Source organism: Notolepis coatsorum (assembly GCF_963971535.1).
Source record: "Notolepis coatsorum genome assembly, chromosome: 1".
In the NCBI taxonomy this organism is placed as follows: Eukaryota; Metazoa; Chordata; class Actinopteri; order Aulopiformes; family Paralepididae; genus Notolepis; species Notolepis coatsorum.
In genome coordinates this window covers 95,755,020-95,779,480 of record NC_140165.1, presented here as the reverse complement: position 1 = coordinate 95,779,480, position 24,461 = coordinate 95,755,020, and the positions used below count along the sequence as shown (strand labels likewise).

Genomic DNA, 24,461 nt, shown 5'->3' with positions numbered 1-24,461 from the left:
TGCTGTGATGATATGTCTGCTGTGATGATATGGCTGCTGTGATGATATGTCTGCTGTGATGACTCTTCACTCACTCTTTGACCCTTTGAAGCAGCTGTTGATAGGTCTCAGCTATACAGTGCGGGGTAGTATAATCCACGCCCTGCTGCCATAGTCAACCAGCCCCCAGTCTCTAAGAGATAGAGGTGTACTGATTCCATCTCCATACACCACAACCTGGAGAGAGGGGGGGGGGGGGGCAGAGAGACAGAGAGAGACGGAGAGATGGAGGGAGAGGGAGAAAGGGAGAGAGATAGAGAAGAGGGGCAGAGAGATGGAGAGAGAGAGGGGGAGAGATGGAGGGAGAGGGAGAAAGGGAGAGAGATAGAGAAGAGGGGCAGAGAGATGGAGAGAGAGGGGGAGAGATGGAGAGATGGAGAGAGAGATGGAGAGAGATGGAGGGAGAGAGAGATGGAGGAAGAGAGAGATGGAGAGAGAGATGAGAGAGAGATGGATGGAGAGAGAGCGATTGAAGAGAGAAATAGAGAGAGATATGGAGGGAGAAAGAGAGATGGAGGGGGAGAGAGAGACGAGAGAGATGGAGGGGGAGAGGAGGTGGTGGTAGAAGGAGGGAAGAATGGAACAAAAGAAACAGGTCTCAATGTCATTAAATTCTCAACCATCACAACAATCTAACTCTGAAACTCTGAAATGTTATGTATTTATAGTTGAAAACTCAATCAAAATCTGACTGACCTTGGCTGAATAGTCCTATTTCACTATGATGTTAGGTAGAACAGAACTGTATGTAGAACAGAACTATATGTAGAACTGTATGTAGAACAGAACTATATGTAGAACAGAACTATATGTAGAACAGAACTATATGTAGAACAGGACTATATGTAGAACAGGACTATATGTAGAACAGAACTATATGTAGAACAGAACTATATGTAGAACAGAACTATATGTAGAACAGAACTATATGTAGAACAGGACTATATGTAGAACAGAACTATATATAGAACAGAACTATATGTAGAACAGGACTATATGTAGAACAGAACTATATGTAGAACAGGACTATATGTAGAACAGAACTATATGTAGAACATAACTATATGTAGAACAGAACTATATGTAGAACAGGACTATATGTAGAACAGAACTAGATGTAGAACATAACTATATGTAGAACAGAACTATATGTAGAACAGGACTATATCTAGAACAGAACTATATGTAGAACAGGACTATATGTAGAACAGGACTATATGTAGAACAGGACTATATGTAGAACAGAACTATATGTAGAACAGAACTATATGTAGAACAGAACTATATGTAGAACAGGACTATATGTAGAACAGGACTATATGTAGAACAGGACTATATGTAGAACAGAACTATATGTAGAACAGGACTATATGTAGAACAGGACTATATGTAGAACATGACTATATGTAGAACAGAACTATATGTAGAACAGGACTATATGTAGAACAGGACTATATGTAGAACAGGACTATATGTAGAACAGGACTATATCTAGAACAGGACTATATGTAGAACAGAACTATATGTAGAACAGGACTATATGTAGAACAGGACTATATGTAGAACAGGACTATATGTAGAACAGAACTATATGTAGAACAGAACTATATGTAGAACAGGACTATATGTACATTTACATTTACATTTAGTCATTTAGCTGACGCTTTTATCCAAAGCGACTTACAAGTTCTGTACGACAAGCCATCAGGAAGAGCACAACTCTATCAGCTGAGTAACAATGTTCATCAAAGTGTTGAGTGCTACAGTGTAGGTTAGTTTATTAGGACAAGTGCATGACAGTATGGTTAGTTAGGGTTAGATTTTTTTTTTTTTTTTTTTTTTAATTCAGATAATGGTTGAAGAAGTGAGTCTTTAGTCGACGGCGAAAGATTGGACGTGTTTCGGCTGTCCTAACTGGGGTGGGTAGTTCATTCCACCATTGTGGGGCAAGGACTGAGAATAGGCGACTTCTCTTTGATGACCCTCCCGGAGCTTGGATAGGAGTAGGTCTGAGGCGGCCAGAAGATGCAGAGCGTAGGGGTCTTGAGGGTGTGTAGTTAGAGACCATTGACCGGAGGTAGGCGGGAGCAGTTCCCTTTGCCGCACGGTATGCTAGGTCAAGGGCCTTGAAGCGGATTCGTGCAGCAATGGGGAGCCAGTGCAGGTCCCTAAGAAGTGGGGTGACATGGGCCGACTTCGGTAGGTTTGAGATCAGGCGGGCCGCTGCGTTCTGAATGAGTTGAAGAGGCTTAGTGGCAGTGGCCGGGAGGCCAGCGAGCAGTGCGTTGCAGTAGTCGAGGCGGGAGATGACTGTTGATTGGACGAGGAGTTGGGTGGCTTCTTTTGTCAGGAAGGGGCGTATCCTTCTGACGTTGCTCAGGAGGAATCGGCAGGTTCTGGTTGTCGCTGCGATGTGAGCAGAGAAGTTCAACTGGTCGTCGAGGACAACACCAAGGTTCTTGGCGGTCGGGGACGCGGTCACAGCTGCATTCTCGACTGTGATGGAAAGGTCGGTCAGGGGGGAGGATTTGGCCGGCAGGTGGAGCAATTCTGTTTAGCTTAGGTTCAGTTTGAGGTGGTTGGTCGTCATCCAGGCGGAGATGTCGGACAGACAGGCCGAGATCCGCTCAGAGACGTGGATATCTGAGGGAGGGAAGGAGAGGAAGAGTTGAGTATCGTCGGCATAACAGTGGTAGGAGAAGCCATGAGACGTGATAATGTTACCCAGTGATTTAGTGTAGAGGGAGAAGAGAAGGGGTCCTAAAACCGAGCCCTGGGGGACACCCGTCCGCAGGGGGCGGGTGGCCGACAGGGTCCCTCTCCATGACACTTGGTAGGAGCGGTCATTGAGGTATGATGACAACCATGTCAGCGCAGAGCCAGCCACTCCCATTCCTGCAAGGGCCGCGAGGAGGATCTGGTGGTTGACTGTGTCGAAGGCTGCAGATAGATCTAGGAGAATCAGGACAGAGGAGAGGCCTTTCGCTTTTGCTAAGTGAAGTGCCTCTGTGACCGCAATGAGGGCTGTCTCTGTGGAGTGACCAGTCCTGAAGCCTGACTGATTAGGGTCTAGGAGGTCATTCTGTAAGAGATAAGCAGTAAGTTGGTTGGATACAGCACGTTCAAGTGTTTTAGAAAGGAAGGAGAGAAGAGAGACAGGACGGTAGTTGCCTATGACGGTAGGGTTCAGGGATGTTTTTTTTATGAGGGGCGTGACTCTGGCTTGTTTTAGGGAGGTGGGGACCACCCCCCGACTATATGTAGAACAGAAATATATGTAGAACAGAACTATATGTAGAACAGAACTATATGTAGAACAAAACAGAACTATATGTAGAACAGAACTATATGTAGAACAGAACTATATGTAGAACAGAAATATATGTAGAACATAACTATATGTAGAACAGAACTATATGTAGAACAGAACTATATGTAGAACAGAACTATATGTAGAACAGAACTGTATGTAGAACAGAACTGTATGTAGAACAGAACTATATGTAGAACAGAACTATATGTAGAACAGGACTGTATGTAGAACAGGACTGTATATAGAACAGAACTATATGTAGAACAGAACTATATGTAGAACAGGACTATATGTAGAACAGGACTATATGTAGAACAGGACTATATGTAGAACAGAACTATATGTAGAACAGGACTATATGTAGAACAGAACTGTATGTAGAACAGAACTATATGTAGAACAGAACTATATGTAGAACAGAACTATATGTAGAACAGGACTATATGTAGAACAGAACTATATGTAGAACAGAACTATATGTAGAACAAAACTATATGTAGAACAGAAATATATGTAGAACAGAACTATATGTAGAACAGAACTATATGTAGAACAGAACTATATGTAGAACAGAACTATATGTAGAACAGAACTGTATGTAGAACAGAACTATATGTAGAACAGAACTATATGTAGAACAGGACTATATGTAGAACAGGACTGTATGTAGAACAGAACTATATGTAGAACAGAAATATATGTAGAACAGGACTATATGTAGAACAGGACTATATGTAGAACAGGACTATATGTAGAACAGAACTATATGTAGAACAGGACTATATGTAGAACAGAACTGTATGTAGAACAGAACTATATGTAGAACAGAACTATATGTAGAACAGGACTATATGTAGAACAGAACTATATGTAGAACAGAACTATATGTAGAACAGAACTATATGTAGAACAGAACTATATGTAGAACAGGACTATATGTAGAACAGAACTATATGTAGAACTATATGCCTGCTGATTGTGGACTTCAGGAGGTCGGGGGTCAAGGACTACAGCCCCCTCAGCATCGACGGGGCACCGGTTGAGAGAGTCAACAGCTTTAAGTACCTCGGAGCCTACATATCCGAGGACTTGACATGGACCACACACATTGACAGTGTTGTGAAGAAGGCACGACAACGCCTCTACTTCCTCAGGCGCCTAAGGAAGTTCCAAGTCAGTCAGAAGATCCTTAAGAACTTCTACTCATGTACAATAGAGAGCATCTTGACCGGCAACATCACCTCCTGGTTTGGGAATAGCACTGCACAAGACCGAAGCAGACTACAAAGAGTGACACGTTCAGCCGAACGCACAATTGGAGGGGGGCTCCCCACCCTCCAGAACATTTACAACAAGCGTTGCAAGGGCAAGGCTAAGAGAATCATTAAAGACTCCAGTCACCCGAACAACTGCCTCTTTGAACTGCTGCGGTCAGGCAAGCGATACCGGAGTCTCAAGGCGAGCACAGAAAGACTCAGAAGAAGCTTCTATTCCCAGGCCATCAGGCTGCTAAACGAACAATGAACACTACACAACAACAACCACCAAACGCACATAGCACACACATCCACACGCACACACTCACTTTAAACAAACACACTGTAGCACCCACTCCACACACTTTATAGCACACACCCACTTTAAACAAACACCCTGTAGCACCCACTCCCCACACTTTATATTTATTGATGAAGGATTGCACTACAACTCGTACACCTTACTGTAAATTGTACCTAAATTGTACCTCATCCCATTTCTGCTTTGCACTATATAGTACTGTACATTAGTACACTGCATAGTATTGTATATTATATGGTAACTCAGAACATTGTACATATGTCTATACCGAACACTGTGACCTCATTTTCTTCTTCTAAATTACATGCTATACTATGTTATTTGATACTATCTTGTCTAGCACAGTCTCTGGAGCGTAACAGTAAGAAGCATTTTGTATGAAAGTATTCTGTACTTCTGTATGACAACTATTAAAGAAACTTGAAACTTGAAACTTGAACAGGACTATATGTAGAACAGGACTATATGTAAAACAGAACTATATGTAGAACGGAACTATATGTAGAACAGAATTATATGTAGAACAGAACTATATGTAGAACGGAATATCTAGAACAGAACACATATTGCTGTACATGAGAGTGTGTACATGCCTCTGGAAACAAGAGCAGTATTAGTTTAGTTTAGTTTAGTTAGTTTAGTTAGTTTAGTTTAGTTTAATTTAGTTTAGTTTAATTTAGTTTAGTTTAGTACAATAGCTACAATAGCACTGCAGCCTGAATTTTATCTTGAGGAAAGCAAGTCTGATGCAAGTCTTTTGTAAACACTATACACAACAATGGAGTTCAGAAGCATAATTAATCACCCAATAGGGGTTCACATTGACGTCACGTAAAGAATCAATCAATTTCCTCTCTGTGTGTTCAGTACAAAGCTATCCGGCTGCAAGCTAGCCTAGCAGTGTTGAGTAGCTGGTCAATAGCGGAGAGTTTCTAGAGTTTCCAGCATTCTCTTAGAAAATAGTCCTTTCTTGACACTCATAATTTCTTTGTTATAGTCATGGCTTCTTTATATATATCACTGGGAGCTTAGTTTTTCTCCATTTTCATTCAGCAGCTCGACAGATTATCTTAGACTAACACTGCTATTGTTTAACACTGCTATTGTTTTGTCATTTGACTTCTATTTGACCTTCAATGGAGTGACAGCATCCAGTGTAAATGATTAGTTGTTGTTGAGATGTTCAACCATGCAGTTTAAAGAGCAGTACTCTCCTGCTCTCCCAGGGGGCGCTGGGGGCTAGCGTCTGGTGAGAGAGTCTGGCTGAAGTTTGGCACCAACATCCCCCAGTCTGTTCATCTGGTGCGTAAAGGGGAGAGGAGGAGGGGCTGGAGGAGGACGAGTGGGGAGAGGAGGAGGGGCTGGAGGAGGACGAGTGGGGAGAGGAGGAGGGGCTGGAGGAGGACGAGTGGGGAGAGGAGGAGGGGCTGGAGGAGGACGAGTGGGGAGAGGAGGAGGGGCTGGAGGAGGACGAGTGGGGAGAGGAGGAGGGGCTGGAGGAGGACGAGGGGCTGGAGGAGGACGAGTGGGGAGAGGACGAGGGGCTGGAGGAGGACGAGTGGGGAGAGGATAGCAGGACGAGTGGGGAGAGGAGGATGAGCTGGAGGAGGACGAGTGGGGAGAGGAGAGGAGGACGAGTGGGGAGAGGAGGAGGGGCTGGAGGAGGACGAGTGGGGAGAGGAGGATGAGCTGGAGGAGGACGAGTGGGGAGAGGAGAGGAGAGGAGGATGAGTGGGGGGAGGAGGAGGGGCTGGAGGAGGATGAGTGGGGAGAGGAGAGGAGGATTTGTGGGTTGCAAATCCATTGCAATGTTGTCGTAGTCCATTGTAGCAGTTCTGATATTGGAATTTTCCGGGGCTTGCTGGAGTTTTCAGAATGTTGCCATGGGATGTAAGGCCTGCTGTAGGTCATTGTCTGGTGTCGTGGGGGATGTAAGGCCTGCTGTAGGTCATTGTCTGGTGTCGTGGGGGATGTAAGGCCTGCTGTAGGTCATTGTCTGGTGTCGTGGGGGATGTAAGGCCTGCTGTAGGTCATTGTCTGGTGTCGTGGGGGATGTAAGGCCTGCTGTAGGTCATTGTCTGATGTCGTGGGGGATGTAAGGCCTGCTGTAGGTCATTGTCTGATGTCATGTAAGGCCTGCTGTAGGTCATTGTCTGGTGTCGTGGGGGATGGTGCCAATTCCTTTGGCATCACAGTTGGGTGGTGGATGGCGTAATCCAGATTGGAGGTGTAAAGAATTTCTCCAGATCTGTTGGCTAAAAACATCAAGGTGGGCAGTACCTGGGCGTGTGGTGGCCAGTGCCGTCTGGGAGAAATGCGAGGCCATGTGCGAGATTTAAATGCGCGAGGCCCTGCACGAAATATTTTTATTAATTTATTAATACAACCTTTTTATTTTTTTTTTTTAATTTCCTAAAAATATTAAATCAGGTTGTCATCTCCATAAGCACAGATTTATGTTTCTGCCAGTGGGTGCTTAAAACAGTTGCCCTACCCCCACGCCCAAGATAAACTTTCTGCAATAACCATAGCCTACATCAGGGGTCGGCAATTAGAGAAAAAGAGCAGGAGAAGAGCAGGGGGGTGGGAGGAGAGCAGGAGGAGAGGGAGGAGAGCAGGAGGAGAGGGAGGAGAAGAGGGGCAGGAAGAGGAAAGCGGGGACGTACCCGTGCTGTTGCTCTCCCTGCAACACATTAGTGCTCTGTCCTTCACATCATTGAATACCATTACAGCACAATGCAATCAGAGGGTTTACTTAACAACATTAAACCACTCTGCCATTAGCAGGGGGAGGGAGGGACGAATGGTGGGAGAACACACACACATACACACACACACACACACACACACAAAGTGGATTTTGCAATGACAGGAAATTGTAAAGTGTGGTTTAAATTAGTGGCAATGCAACAGATGTAAGCTGAAGTGAAAAGTCGTACACCTGGCAGTAACAGGGAAGATGCATAAAACACCCCTGGAACCTGATATACAAGCTTAAAGCCAGGTTAATCTTTCAAGCACGACATGCAGATTTGCAGTTTTGCCTTATTTGAATCGAACTCTATAAGCTTGGTACACACGTCACAAACTGCACGAGCACAGTGTGAAATGTTCCCAGAGAGCAACTTGTAAAGCCGGAGTGATCATGTTGAGCAGTAATGTCCAGGCAGCAGAACAGTGCATAGCATTACTGCACATTCAATATTGATACCGGAGCAGAGAGAGAGAGAGAGAGAGAGAGAGAGAGAGATAGCGAGAGAGAGAGAGAGCGCGCGTGAGAGAGAGAGCGAGCGAGAGAGAGCGTGAGAGAGAGCGCGAGAGAGTGAGAGCGCGAGAGAGTGAGACAGAGAGCGAGAGAGAGAGCGAGAGAGAGAGAGAGCGAGAGAGAGAGCGCGAGAGAGCGCGCGCGAGAGAGCGAGAGAGAGAGAGAGAGAGAGAGAGAGAGAGAGAGAGAGAGAGAGAGAGAGAGAGAGAGAGAGAGAGAGAGAGAGATCCACAACGGGAACAGAACAGATGGCATGAAAAACTCACCCTAACGCAGAGTCGATGGCAAAGTTGTGGTCCAAGAGGAAGGAGATGACGTTGACGCATTTTCCTACCGTGGAGATGAAGAAGTTCACCAGTCCCATGATATTGTCCCCCCCCGTTTGGATGAACTTGGGAGTCTGTTCCTAGTTTATCTGCCACACGTTAGCACTCGATAACGTAGCTGACGCTAGTTAGCTGTCCCTGCCTTTAGCTAAGCTACTAGCTGACATGGCTAGCCCGACTGAACGTTCTAACGCGCAACACTTTAACTTTCATCTTCAGTCCATCTGCCGAATGTCGTCTTCGTCTTGGCGTAACCTAATCACTATACTTGGTATTGATAAGCTTACGGCATGCGGCGTTATTTCTTCTGCTCCGATGCTGCACATTGGTATTTCACGTTTTCAAAAGTAGGATGCTCTTGGCCAAGACGTCCACTCGCTCCCGTGGATAGCGCCAAATAGACCCCGTACCTGTACCCCCTCCCCTCGTGGATAATACCGGTCTTCTTCACATCTCTCTACCGACTACCAGACCGACGCCAACCAGCTCCCCCTAGTGTTAATCCTCCCACAATGCTTTGCCGGGCACAAAAGTAAATGGGTCATTGAAACCAATAGCATATATCTGCAGAGCCGCAGAGCCCGGAACAAGTCAGACACATTCACGTGTCTACACTATTCTACAAACGTGTCTAATGTGAAATATATAAGCATGTAAGCAAAACTAGATTTTAGGTCTGTGATGGAAAGTGATTGTTAACATTCTATTTATTTGAATTTTTATAAAAAAAAAAAAAAAAATCGATATATATATATTTTTTTGGGGCCCCCTTTCTCGCGAGGCCCAGTGCGACCGCACGTCTCGCACGCCCCTAGCGGTGGCCCTGGTGGTGGCACAGGGTTTGAGCTGTTTGAGCGTCTGGTACAACTCCTCAGTGCTGTCTTGTTGGGGAGGGTATTTGTTTTCGGTCTTGCTCCACGCTCATTCCAATAGTTATTTTTGTTACTGTTATCTGGTATATTTTGGCAGTTTTCCCATGTATCTGGTGCCTGTGTTAGCTTGGTAGTTTGTTCTGTACCTGGGACCTGTGTTGGCTTGGTAGTTTGTTCTGTATCTGGGACCTGTGTTGGCTTGGTAGTTTGTTCTGTATCTGGGGCTAGTGTTAGCTTAGCTTGATATACAGTGGGAATATGGAATATACTGTGAAAATACTGTAAACACTCTGAAAACTATAAATGGCCTTGCCTCCTCCCAAAAGGATAATTCCTCTGTGTCAAGTTCATTAGTCACATACCTGTCCTTTTACAGTAGAATGGACAGGGTGTGAAACAGGGGGATTCTCAGTTAAGGGAGGGTAAGGCCATTATCAGTAACTAATGTAGGTTACCGGGCTATTACTTTGCATATTATTCAATGTTTGCATACCATTACTAGGGCACAAGGTTAGTATAAGGTGTGTGTGTGTGTGTGTGTGTGTGTGTGTGTGTGTGTGTGTGTGTGTGTGTGTGTGTGTGTGTGTGTGTGTGTGTGTGTGTGTGTGTGTGTGTGTGTGTGTGTGTGTGCGCGTGCGTGCGTGCGTGCGTGCGTGTGTGTGTTTAAGATATACAGGTCAAAAGGAATTTCTTTTCAGGTCACATCTCACAACAAATGTTGACAGACTGCTTTGTCCTGACCCCAGATTAGATCAGATGCATCTCCCAGCATCAACTTTCACCTAAATACAAACACACACACACATTTTGGGATGTGCAGGCGGTTTGGTGTCAGAAGTCTCTAAGGACAGTCTCTGGTTGAAACCAGGTGACATCCAATGGTCTGTCTGTTCGGTCTTTCCCCAAAAGATGCACGGTTTGGTTTCTGAAGAGTCTTGCATACAAGATGATGTTTATTTTATTATTATTATTATTATTATTATTATTATTATTATTATTATTATTATTATTATTATTATTATTATTATTATTTAACCCTCCAGTCACCCTTGTCGTGTGTGGATAGCGTTGTCTATATTTTATGTACAGTATATTCCAGGAAAGTAGCTCAGTCTCACATCTTTGACTCACATTCCAATAATCCATGTTTTAATCACTATCACTATTAAGCGCACTGCATAAATGTGTCACACCTTACACCCTAGTCGCAGAAATGAACAGGTTAGGGTTAGGGTTAGGGTAACCCTGGGGAGGGTGTAGACTATCACATGCCTCCTCCGATACATGTGGAGTCGCCAGCCGTTTATTTTCACCTGCCAGCGAGGAGTTTCACTGGGGGAACGTAACGCGTGCGGAGGTTCCCGCTATTTCCCTCAGATCCCCTCCCTGCTGAACAGGCGCCCCGACCGACCAGTAGGAGTCGCAGTTTTGCAACGACCAGGACACACACCCCACCAGCTTCCCACCCGCTAACACTGTGTTATTGTGTTAGTAGGGACGACTGACCAAGCCGGAGGTACCGCTATGTACTATAATTGTATTACCTGTAATCATGTCTTCTGCTATTACCATGTACCTTTACTTCCCCTCCCCCTCCCCCATGCTGCTATGATGCCTGAATATCTTATCTTATGTTGACAAAATATGAGTGAGGTAATGTAGTGAAAATGTGGCATGAAATCGGGTTGCAAAATAATCGGTTAAATGGACATTTCAATAAAGTTAGATTTATTTATAGTTACCTGTATTTTGTTAAGTTATTTTTACTTGATCAAAACAACCCATCTGCAGTTTGATTGAGATTACCTGGAATGTACCCAATGTGAAAATGACGGAGATATAGGCTTTTGCACATGAACTCTTCATATATTCTGGGAAATATGTCAAATCACTGTTTTCACACATTTACCATAATATACATAATGTATGTACTGTAAATATGTACTGTAAATATCTGCTATTGGTCGACTGGGCCAAATGTCTACTACTCTCTGGAAATACTGTAAATACTATGAAAATACCGGGTATAGTGTGAGAATAATGTAAATGCTATGAACATGCTGAATATACTATTAAATACTGTAAATACTTTGACAATACTGAATATACTGTGAAAATACTGTAAATACTGTGAACATACTGTAAATGACAGTATTTTCACAGTATTTACAGTATTTTCACAGTATATTCCATATTTCCACTGTACTGTATATCCAGTATTTTCACAGTACGCTCAGTATTTTCACAGTATTTACAGTATGTTCACAGTAACATACTGTAAATACTGTGAAAATACTGAATATACTGTGACAATACTATAAATACTATGGTACTGAAGATACTGTGAAAATATGGAACATACTATAAATACTGTGAAAATACTGAGTGTACTGTGATAATACTGGATATACAGTACAGTGGAAATATGGAATATACTGTAAATACTGAAAAATAATATACATGGCCTTGCCCCCTCCCAAAATGATAATTCCTCTGTGTCAAGTTCATTAGTCACATACTGTACCTGTCCCTTTACAGTAGAATTTGCATAGCATTCAATGTTTGTGTGTGTGTGGTGTGTGTGTGTGTGTGTGTGTGTGTGTGTGTGTTGTGTGTGTGTGTGTGTGTGTGTGTGTGTGTGTGTGTGTGTGTGTGTGTGTGTGTGTGTGTGTGTGTGTGTGTGTGTGTGTGTGCGTGTGTGTGTGTGTGTGTGTGTGTGTGTGTGTGTGTGGGTGGGTGGGTGGGTGGGTGGGTGTGTGTGTGTGTGTGTCTGGTGTGTCTGTGTCTTGTGTGTGTGGGGGGCAGGTGTGTGTGTGGGGGGGGGGTGTGTGTGTGTGTGTGTGTGTGTGTGGTGTGTGTGTGTGTGTGTGTGTGTGTGTGTGTGTGTGTGTGTGTGTGTGTGTGTGTGTTTTAGAAAAGGAATTTATTTTTAGGTCACATCGTCACGACTTGAACACTGAACTCTCCACACACATGAGCACACACACACTGTACACGCTCACACTAGCAGCCACTTTAACATGAGCACACACACACTCATGCTGCACACGCTCACACTTATGGTCACTTTACAAAAGGAAAGGTCACTTTAAAAATAGTATAGTATAACTTGAGATTGTATAATATAGCATTGTACAGCAGTGTACATAAAGACCCAGTGCCTCATCCGTAGCTAACAGTGTATTGCACTACCACAGGACCTAGCATGTCTTACCATGCTCTGTAAATAACTCATGTACATATACCGATATGCCCTACTTTGATTACTTGTATTATTACACAATGTCGTTCTATTGGATTCTTATTATATTATTATTATTGTATTATGCACAATCGTTGCGGGCAAGACGCCCCGCATTTCTCTGTATACTTGTCTGCCGTGACAAATAAAACTCTTGACTTGACTTGACTCATGTTGCCCCAGATTAGATCAGTTTACAATTATCAATCCCTTCATTTCCTGCAGCATCACCTTTCACCTAAATACAAAGACAAACACACATACTGTACACACACACCTATCATAGAAGACATTCCTGACACGATGCTGGAGAGGGTGTGTGTGTGTGTGTGTGTGTGTGTGTGTGTGTGTGTGTGTGTGTGTGTGTGTGTGTGTGTGTGTGTGTGTGTGTGTGTGTGTGTGTGTGTGTGTGTGTGATGTTCACACAAACCTTATACCCACATATCAGCCTGATTGTTGTTGTTGTTGTAAGCACAAGATAGATTTTTAGAAAGCACTACTAAAAAAATCAAGTCAGCTTGTGCGCTTGTATGTGTGTATGTTTGTACAGAATGTTCCTAGCTAGGCCAATATATTCAACACACTTGGCCTTGGTTGAATACGGAAATAGCCATCATTGGTTACTTGTTCACTTACGAGGACGTGGCATTAGCCGTTGAACTTGCTCTTGAAATAGCGAGGGGGGGAGCACAGAAACACTCCTGAAGGGGGGGGGGGGGGGGGGGGGGCACAGAAACATTATGGGTAGCAGTGTTGTAGAACTCGAGTCCAGGACTGATTTTCAGGACTCGTGACTCGACTTGGACTTGAGCGCTGATGACTCGGACTTGGACTCGAGCATTTGACTGCATTCGGACTTGGAAGGTGCAGACGAAGACTCAGACTTGTAAATTGATGAATAAAGTTATTACATTTTTGTAATAGGCCCTTGTCATAGTCACAGCACGAGCGTACTTCACTCCCCCTCCTTTTCCCCTCACGTTCACCACACACTCCTCTTCATCCCCCTTTCCATCCACCACGCACTCCTCCTCATCCTCTCTTCCTCCACGGAAGCCTCACACCCTTATATGGCCAGCATCCCTTCACTTCCCGTCACCCAGCCCAGCTGCACCTCATCCCTCTGATTCACACGCTGTCAGGCACCTCACTCCTCACAGCTGTATTCCATCTCCCGTTGATGAGGATCCTACTTCTACTCGACGACGCTGACCAGAAGTCGTCGTGGTGTTAAACATCACTACCTAGGTACAACGTCTCGGCCTGAAGCTCTGCTAAACCTGCTCTTGTGTATTCCTTGCTCTAATCCGTCTCTCTTGTGCCCCAGGATCCCCGTTCCAGTGTGCTGTCCTGCCTGGACGTCCCATGCTACGCAAGAAGTACTCTTGCTCTCTCTCCAGACACAGACCTGTGTCCTCTGCCCACAGCTGCAGCCGCAGTACATCTATCCTCACCCCCCAAGAACATTCTAACCCCGTTCTATTGCACATTCCTATTGTACTGCTGTCTGCTTGGGAAATACAATTAAACCCCCTTGAAACGCTCCATTCTCCTCTCCTGTGTTCAGCGATTGGGCTGTGTTCCTAAACCCACTTCTCACAGAACACCACGACCAAAATGACAGAACCAGCTGCACACGAGATCGAGGAATGGAGGAGATTTCAGAAGCAGTCCGTGAGTATAATCGACGGCCAGGCCGCTCGAGTAGACCAACTTGCCCTCTCCATAGAAACCGTCACTGCTCAGCTTGCCGCTCTCGCACTCGGCTCCGCGGAGCGAGAAAGACAATATGACCGTTTGGAGGCATACGTCGCGGCTCAGCAAGCTCCACCAGCCTCTCCCCCCACTGGTGCGATTCCCCCGCACAGGGAGCCTCATGTCCCCGCGCCGGAGCGTTATGACGGAAGCATCTCCAAATGCCGAGCTTTTATCTTCCAGTGCTCGCTAGTTTTCGGACAATCACACACATTTCACAGCGATAGGTCTAAGGTTGCTTACCTGTCGGCCCTGCTCACGGGCGCTGCGCTGGAATGGACCACCGCTCTCCACTTCAATAATTCTCCCCTCTGCGAGTCATACTCCGCGTATATCGGCGACATGCGCAAAGTCTTTGACCACCCTCCAGGTGGCTCGGATAGAGCCTCCGGCTTGTTTACGATCCGCCAAGGAAGTCGCAGTGTGAGCGAATACGCTATCGAATTTCACATCCTGGCAGCTGGCTCCGACTGGGGGGGCACGCTACTGCGAGGCGCTTTCCGCCAAGGCCTGAGCGACGTTTTAAAAGACGAACTTGCGTCCAAAGAGAGACCAAACTCCCTAAACGAGCTAATACATTTGGCCAGGGAACTGGCCATGCGTCTCCGTGAACGTCGTCGAGAGAAGGCTAGCACCGCTCGTCCACCTATACCTTGCCCGACTCGCTCTCCCCACGCCGTCCGCACTGAAAGTAGTTCCCCCGAGCCCATGGACCTAGACCGATCACGCCTCCCCCCCAACGAACGCCGTCACAGGCTATACTGCGGCCAACTAGGTCACTCCGTTGTCTCATGCTCGCTTCGCCCAAACGATGGAGCTCGACAGTAACGCTGGGCGTCTGTTCGAGTCTTGATATCGCTCCCAGCTCCGGTCCAAACATGCTATTCAGCGCCATGCTGTGTCTCAATGGCCAATCACTCCCGCTGTCCGCCCTGGTCGACTCAGGGGCCGACGAGAACCTCATCGACGCTGGGGTAGTCTCCCGCTACCACATCGCTACGGACGCCCTGCCGATACCCCGTGACGCCCGCGGGTTAAACGGAAAACTGCTCACACAAATAACTCGCCACACCGTACCACTCCGCCTCCTGTTATCCAGAAATCATAGCGAGAATATTCGTTTTCATGTTACCAGCTCTCCCCACAATCCCATTGTCCTTGGCATGCCTTGGCTCAAATTACACAACCCCGTCATCAACTGGCCTACGGGCTTAGTGACCAGCTGGAGCGCTCACTGTCACGTTGCGTGCCTACAATCAGCTCGGCCGCCACTAGGGGTCGCTGGTTCTCACCTCCCCAACGAAACCATTGACCTGTCTGCTATTCCTCCTGTCTACCATGACTTAAAGGCGGTATTTAGCAAACAACAGGCTCTCTCCCTGCCTCCCCATCGCCAATACGACTGTGCTATTGATTTACTCCCAGGAGCGCCACTCCCCGCTAGTCGCCTGTTCAACCTCTCACGCCCAGAGAGGGAGTCGATGGAGAAGTACGTCCACGAGTCCTTGGCCTCAGGCATTATCACTCCCTCCTTTTCTCCTGTCGGCGCAGGATTCTTCTTCGTTTCCAAGAAGGATCGTTCCCTTCGCCCCTGTATTGACTACCGGGGTCTCAACAATATCACAGTCAAAAACAAGTACCCCCTGCCTTTAATTGACTCTGCTTTTGAGCCCCTGCAAGGTGCCACCATCTTCACAAAGCTGGACCTCAGGAACGCCTATCACCTTGTCCGCATCCGGGAAGGAGACGAATGGAAGACGGCCTTTAAGACACCACTCGGCCACTTCGAGTACAAGGTAATGCCCTTTGGACTGACCAACGCCCCTGCTGTCTTTCAGGCCCTCGTCAATGACGTTCTCCGCGATGTACTCAACCGCTCCGTTTTTGTTTATTTGGATGACATTCTGATCTTTTCCCGCTCCATGGAGGAACACGTCCAGCACGTCCGCCGAGTCCTCCAGCGTCTTCTGGAGAATAAGCTGTTCGTCAAGGCGGAGAAGTGTGAGTTCCACGTCTCCTCCATCGGCTTCCTCGGCTACATCATTGAGGGCGGCAAGATCCGGGCGGACCGTGAGAAGATCAAAGCGGTGTCCGACTGGCCCCGTCCCACCAACGTCAAGCAGCTCCAACGCTTCCTGGGGTTTGCCAACTTCTATCGGCGCTTCATCAGGAACTACAGCCGGGTCGCGGCACCCCTCACCCAACTCACCTCGCCTTCCGTGCCCTTCGTCTGGTCCGACGAAGTGGACTCCGCCTTCGCCGAGCTGCGCCGGCGCTTCACCACCGCACCCATCCTCGTCCAGCCGGACGCGTCCCGCCAGTTCGTGGTGGAGGTGGACGCCTCCTGTACCGGAGTGGGGGCGGTCCTTTCCCAACGCTCCATCGTCAACCAGAGACTGCACCCATGCGCCTTCTTCTTGCGCCGCCTGACCCCAGCCGAGGTCAACTATGACATCGGAAACCTGGAGCTCCTGGCAGTCAAACTAGCCCTGGAGGAATGGAGGCACTGGCTGGAGGGATCAGAGGTCCCCTTCCTGGTTTGGACGGACCACAAGAACCTCGCCTACGTCCAGATGGCCAAACGCCTGAACTCCCGCCAGGCTCGCTGGGTGCTGTTCTTCGCCAGGTTTAATTTCACCCTTACCTACAGGCCTGGTTCCAAGAACACCAAGCCAGATGCCTTCTCCTGGCAGTTTGTCCCCGGGGAGGGTCCCGTGCACCCAGACACCATCCTCTCCACATCCTGCTTGGTGGCCGCCGCCACCTGGGAGATCCAGTCCATCGTCAGGGAGGCTCAGCGTGCCCAGCCGGACCCAGGTAACGGTCCACCTAACCGGCTTTTTGTCCCTGACCTTGTCCGCTCCCAGGTGCTCCAGTGGGTTCACGCTTCCCGGTTCGCCTGCCACCTTGGGATCGACCGTACCCTGTCCCTGCTGAAACGGCACTTCTGGTGGGTCTCCATGAGAGAGGACACCCGCGCCTTCATCCTGGCATGCACCGTCTGTGCTCGTGCAAAGGCCTCCCATCGACCGCCCGCCGGGCTCCTTCGTCCGCTCCCTGTTCCCGGTCGGCCCTGATCGCACGTCGCCCTGGGCTTCGTCACCGGCCTTCCCCTCTCACATGGTAACACAGCCATCCTCACTATTGTTGACCGTTTCTCGAAGGCTGTGCACTTTGTTGCTCTTCCCAAACTCCCCTCTGCTGCAGAAACCGCAGATCTGATGGTACTCCACGTCTTTCGCCTCCACGGGATCCCGGTGGACACCGTCTCTGACAGGGGCCCTCAATTCATCTCCCAGGTCTGGAGGGCTTTCTGTCGGGCTCTGGGGGCCACGGTCAGCCTCTCCTCCGGGTACCATCCGCAGACCAACGGCCAGTCGGAGCGGGCCAACCAGGACCTGGGATCCGCCCTCCGCTGCGTGACAGCCCGTGGACCCCTCCGGCTGGAGCACCTTCCTGCCATGGATCGAATACGCCCACACTTCTCTGTCTTCAGCGGCCACAGGTCAGTCCCCCTTTGAGTCCTCTTTGGGCTACCAACCCCCGCTGTTCCCTGCCCAGGAGGAGGAGATCGCTGTTCCATCAGTGCAGGACCACCTCCGCCGCTGCAGGAGAATTTGGGAGGACACAAGGGCCGCGCTTCTCCGCTCTACAGACCAGAACCGTCGCTTCGCCGACCGTCACTGGACCCCGGCTCCCGACTATCAACCAGGTCAGATGGTATGGCTCTCGTCTCGGGACCTGCCGCTCAAGTCCGTTTCCCGTAAACTAACACACTCCTCTTCATCCTCCTTTCCATCCACCACGCACTCCTCCTCATCCTCCTTTCCTCCACGGAAGCATCACGCCCTTATATGGCGAGCATCCCTTCACTTCCCGTCACTCAGCCCAGCTGCACCTCATCCCCCTGATTCACACGCTGTCAGGCACCTCACTCCTCACAGCTGTATCCCATCCCCTGTTGATTAAGACCCTACTTCTACCAGACGACGCTGACCAGAAGTCGTCGTGGTGTTAAACATCACTACCTAGGTACGACGTCTCGGCCTGAAGCCCTGCTAACCTGCTCTTGTGATTATTCCTTGCTCGAATCTGTTTCTCTTGTGCCCCAGGACCCCCGTTCCAGTGCACCTTCCTGTCTGGACATCTCGTACTGCACAAGGAGTGCTCTTACTCTCTCTCCAGACACAGACCTGTGTCTTCTGCCCACAGCTGCACTGGGAGTGCACCTGTCCTCACCCCCCAAGAACATTCTAACCCCTGTCTGTTGCACATTCCTGTTGTACTACTTGTCTGCTTGGGAAATACCATTAAAACCCCTTGAAACGCTCCATTCTCCTCTCCTGTGTTCAGCAATTGGGCTGTGTTCAAAACCCACTTCTCACACATCGGTAAAAATGAAAATATACACTTTGACTACTGTTTTTGATAGGGTTATGGTCTTTACTCTTGGCTACAAAAAAAATATTTAAAAACATTAACCTCTTAACATCCAAGGGCCCACATGTGGACGATTCTTTGCCGACCTCTAGTGGCTCGGGTGTGCATTTCTTTTAATACTAATAATTAAAGCCCTATTTGTTGCCTGTCGATTGCCCTTTCAGGTGACAAAATCCGTTCAGCGGTTCTCGAGTTACATGCCGATATGTGAGGCGTGCCCCAAAGTACGCAAAAGTACACATTACCACCCCGACTCCCGGGGCTCTAGCTCCGGATTTGGCGATCTCGAAAATCTTTGCACAGGGTTGTAGCCAATGAGTGTGGCTTTCCAATGATACCCCATGATATGATAATTGTGGATCTAATATGGTCTCTATTGATCGATTTATGATAAAGAAAAGCAGGGTCCCCTAAGGCTTAAACCTGTTAAAGGAAAACTCCAACATTTTGGGAAATTAGCTTATTTAACATCTTCCCTGGAGTTAGACAAGAAGATACATACCTTTTTTGTCTCTGTGCGTGCATTTTAGCTTTGGGAATAGACGCTCCGTTAGCGTAGCTTAGCTTCATCACTGGAAGTGGGGGAGGGTTTGAGCCTTACAGTGCCTTACAGTGTATTGCAAGGTCTGACATTGACCAAACTTGATATGCATGACCTTGGTGGGCTCTAGGTCAACTCCTGAAAAGGGGGTCAATGTCAGACTTTGCAATCAAAAGTTAGGGGGCTAATAACCCTTGCCATAATTTCAGTGTGCCCCCTAACTTTTGATTGCAAGGTCTGACATTGACCCCCTTTTCAGGAGTTGACCTAGAGCCCACCAAGGTCATGCATATCAAGTTTGGTCAATGTCAGACCTTGCAATACACTGTAAGGCACTGTAAGGCTCAAACCCTCCCCCACTTCCAGTGATGAAGCTAAGCTACGCTAACGGAGCGTCTATTCCCAAAGCTAAAATGCACGCACAGAGACAAAAAAGGTATGTATCTTCTTGTCTAACTCCAGGGAAGATGTTAAATAAGCTAATTTCCCAAAATGTTGGAGTTCCCCTTTAAGCCCTAGCCCTATTTTTTGAAAATCCGCCTAAAAGTACATACCTAAGTAAGTGGAAGATTCCTCCACTTCTGCAAGGGCCATTTGCATGTTCTTGGTTTCTAGGGACATCTATGGATCTCAGGGAATGTATGCCCAGTGTCGGGAATAGAGTGTCTGTTACTATGCTTGAGTAAATTGTCATGAACCAAAGGAGAATATCATTTATTTTTCCATCTTTGACGGTGAATAACACCATGCTAACATTGACCAAAAGTGAAAAAAGCTCATTCAGCACCTTCTTGAGATCAAGTGTACTAAAAATCTAAGCAAATGAATAAGGGCAGATGATTTACAAGGATATTTGTAGATAGAGTACTGAATTTTGCCATCCGGACACATGCAATAATGAAATATGAATATAAAATATAGAATATCAGGCCTATAAATGACCTTATTATGGCCAAGTCATCTAAATTTAATTAGTTAAATTTGGATTTAGTACCACCAGGTGCCCGGTACAGGGCAGCAAAGACCATGAATGAAATCTACTGTTAGTACAGTTACTTTTGTATAATGTTTACCGGATTGCGATGCGTTTTTTTCCTAGACGTTCACAGGCGATCAACCAGAACGATTTGGGCTTATTTCATATAACGCGTCATATCTCGCAATCTATGGGAAACGTCTGGATTATTTTGGAAATGGGCGATGTTTAGCGTGTAATAAACTACAAACTGTAGAAACAAACTCTTTTTTACATGTTGAACTAGAAATAGTGTCTGTCAAATGAGCCATACTATTGTCTCCATAGCTATAATATAGAATATACAATAGCTCCGCAAAGATTGTGAAATATTGTGAAAATGGTCAAGAAAAGCTGGCGCCAGTGCAGATGGGGAAAGCTGGTGGCGCTCAAAGAGTTAAACAATGAGGACATTTTGGGATGTGGTTTCAGTCTCTGTATAAAACCAGGTGACGTCCGATGACCTGTCTGTGCAGTCTCTCCCCTTAAGGTTTGGTTTCTGAAGCAGAGTCTGGCCTACAAGATGATGTGGACAAAATAATAATGATAATAATAATAATAAATGGTACTTATATAGTGCTTTTCTAGAACTCAAAGTCGCTTTACACTAAGGGATGGAGGTAGTGAGTCAAGTTCAAGTTCAAGTTTGTTTATTATTTGTCATAATAAAATACAGAATACTTTATGATGAAATGCTTGTTTCTGTATGAGCCCCTGAGAGTGTGCTACATACAGTAAAAAAGTAAGTAAAAAAAAAAGTTATTAAGAAGTAAGTAAAAAGTAAGTAAAGGAATGTTCAGTCAATATACATATACAATATACAATACAGAGTAAAGGTACAAAACTTAGGGTAGGGTGCAAATGAGGTATGAATGTAGTGCAAATCTCTTTAATAATAGATACATATAACGTGTGTTAAAGTGTCTAAAGTGAGTAAAGTGAGTGGTAAGGTGAGTGTTTGTTTAAAGTGAGTGTGTGCATGTGGATGTCTGTGCAGTGAGTGTATTGATTGATTGATTGATTGATTGATGGATTGATTGATTGATTGATTGATTGATTGATTGATTGATTGATTGATTGATTGATTGATTGATTGATTGATTGATTGAACATTTTATTAACAGATTGCAGAATGGGTACAATACAGTACGGCTCAATACACACAATTGTTAACGGGATGCAGACCAGAGAAAGACTTTCGTCTTGTTTACATCAGGGTCCCCCATTTTCAATTCATCATAACATATATTACATACATGACATACAGATAGACAGTACTGTTACATCCAGACATTTATGACATACCAGATCTACAAATATACAGTACTTTTTAAGAGTACAACGCCTGTCATATAGACCCTGGCGTTGGAAACTCTGATTAATAGACAGAGTTTCTAAGAAGAGAGTATATACATTATAATATAATTAATATAATTGCAGTCTCCCGTAGGTGCTCTTTGAGGGCGGTTTTGAATGCTTCCTTGTGGAACACTGCAGCTCACTGGGAGGGGGGGGATAGTGTACCCTTTACCTCCACCATCTGTTCTCTCCCCTCCAGGTAGGATTGCATCCAGCTCACTGATGTACTATCAAAGCCAATTGCTTTTAGCTTGTCAATCAGAATGGAGTGATTGACAGTGGCGAAGGCCTTTTGGAGGTCCAGCATGACCATGCCACAGTATTTGCCTGCATCCACCTCTTGTTTGATGTGGTTGTTCAAATATAGAAGGCATGTGTCAGTGGAGTGGGATGTTCTGAAGCCAGATTGGAATTCGTAAATTCCGCGAGGTACTTTTCTACCTGTTCGTATACTATTTTTTCCATGACTTTCGAGATGGAGGTAAGAATAGAAACAGGGCGGTAGTTGCCTGGGTCCAATTTGCTGCCCTTTTTGTGCAGGGGGGTTACCCTTGCAATTTTGAAGTATTTGGGTACGTGTCCCTGTTTTATGGAGAGGTTTATTATGTGTGTGATGACTGGGATGATGGCGGCTGCTGAGTCTCTGAGGAATTTGGAGGGGACCCCAAATCCCATGTAGATGATGGGTTGTTACATAGTGTCATTGAGCATCCTGATGGCCTGGGGATAGAAGCTCCTTCTGAGTCTCTCTGTACTGGCCATGAGACTCCTGCCTGACCGCAGCAGTTCAAAGAGGCATGAGTCAAACAACAGACGAGCAGGACACAAACACACAAGGATGGAATGGGTGGGCAGGAAGGCGAAAACCACAATGAACTTCGAGTCTCTAATGTCTTGGGGGAGAGAGTTCCAGAGCCCATGGTAGCCGCCCTGGAGAAGAGCTCTGTCCACAAAACTGAGGGACTGAGAGGGTTGGTAGGGGGAGAGGAGGTCAGTGAGATATGGGGGACCAGGTGGTGAAGGGCTTTGTACTGTATGTGAAGACCAGAATTTTGTAGTTGATCCAATGAGAAACAGGAAGTGGAGTTCTGTTAGGACTGAGGTGATGTGGTGCCAGTGGAGGTCTGTTAGGACTGAGGTGATGTGGTGCCAGTGGAGGTCTGTTAGGACTGAGGTGATGTGGAGCCAGTAGAGGTCTGTTAGGACTGAGGTGATGTGGAGCCAGTGGAGGTCTGTTAGGACTGAGGTGATGTGGTGCCAGTGGAGGTCTGTTAGGACTGAGGTGATGTGGTGCCAGTGGAGGTCTGTTAGGACTGAGGTGATGTGGTGCCAGGATCTGGTGTGGGTTATAAGGCGGGTGGACCAGTTGGTACCAGTCAACTAATAATAATAATAATAATAATAATAATAATAATAATAATAATAATAATAATAATAATAATAATAATAATAATAATAATAATAATAATAATAATAATAATAATAATAATAATAATAATAATAATAATAATAATAATAATAATAATAATACACTTTATTTGTATAGCTGTTAAGTGCCACAAGTCAACGAGTGACACGTTGTATAATGACATCCTGTTCTTATGTTTATTATATATGATTATGAGGAATGTCTGTATATTCTTCCTCCCACTTGTGTAAAACTGTGAGAACTATGGACTGTGGACTCTGGAACAGTAACTTGTGCACACTACAATCTTCTATCTTGTGTGATCCTGGAGAATGGAATGGGCCTGTGATATGACGGATGTCTTTTTGTATTCTTGTATGGCCTGTATATTCTTTATGCACTTTAAAACTATACTACAGTTAAATGTTAATGTTATGTTACAGTCAGAATGGAAACAGAAACCTTTTTGATAATGCAGTCTCTGTTAGAAGGGGTAGGAATGTGCTCTCTCTATATGTGGCCTTGAAAGATTCCACTCCAGCTCAAGCTGAAGAGCAGGGTGGCACATGTTAACCCTTGCCCGTCCTGCCGGCAGAGAGGGCCGGGCAGGGCAAACTGGGTGCTTTCCCAGCATAGAGAGACAAAGGGAGGTTACACCATATCATACTCTGTTCCAGCAAAAACGTTACAATTACTTTTCAAGTTACGGCCCAGTGGAGTAAACGGTAGCCAATGGAAACTAGAAGAGGAGGCGGGTTCATTTTTATGTGTTATACGTTTATTGGCTAGTGAAATAACATCACTGTATTTAAACCAATGGCGAAGAGATCTGGGGCCCTTTATAAAGGCCAACTTGCCAGATCACAGTCAGATTTTCAGATTTTGCTTGCAGACACCTTTCTTCTAGCGGCCGATATCGTTGTGCGGTGTAAGGAACGAAATCGGTAAATTTTTTTCAAAGTAGAGTCCCCATGACAAAGCTTTGTTTTTTTTAGCTCAGTTGCTCATTTGCTCAACATGACAAAGAGAGTTGTTTTAGCTAGGCTAGTGATTTAGTTTTTGATTTTGCATTTTGACATGTTTTAGAGAGGAACTTTTTTTTTTTTTTTTAATTTTTTTTATTATTGCAAAACAAAACTTATTAAAAGTCAGTACTCAACACACAATGTATAATGAAACTTTCAGTAAAGGTGGTTAAAATATATGCAAGTACAGAAACAGGATAAAACAAAAATAGTCAATAATAACATTTTAACCGTATACAGTGTATATCCAGCGAAGTTACAATTATATAAATGTTAGTATATAA

General features: G+C 45.9%; 1 protein-coding gene across 1 annotated transcript in view; it reads right to left on the bottom strand.

The window, feature by feature from the left end:
• Positions 1–24,461, bottom strand: part of LOC311243407 (uncharacterized protein) — a gene marked incomplete at both ends in the record, with an annotated part of 77,765 nt that overhangs the window by 28,880 nt on the left and 24,424 nt on the right. The window contains 2 exon segments of the mRNA XM_084332633.1: positions 75–150; positions 153–216. Of these exon segments, the coding sequence (XP_084188759.1) occupies positions 75–150; positions 153–216 (140 nt within the window).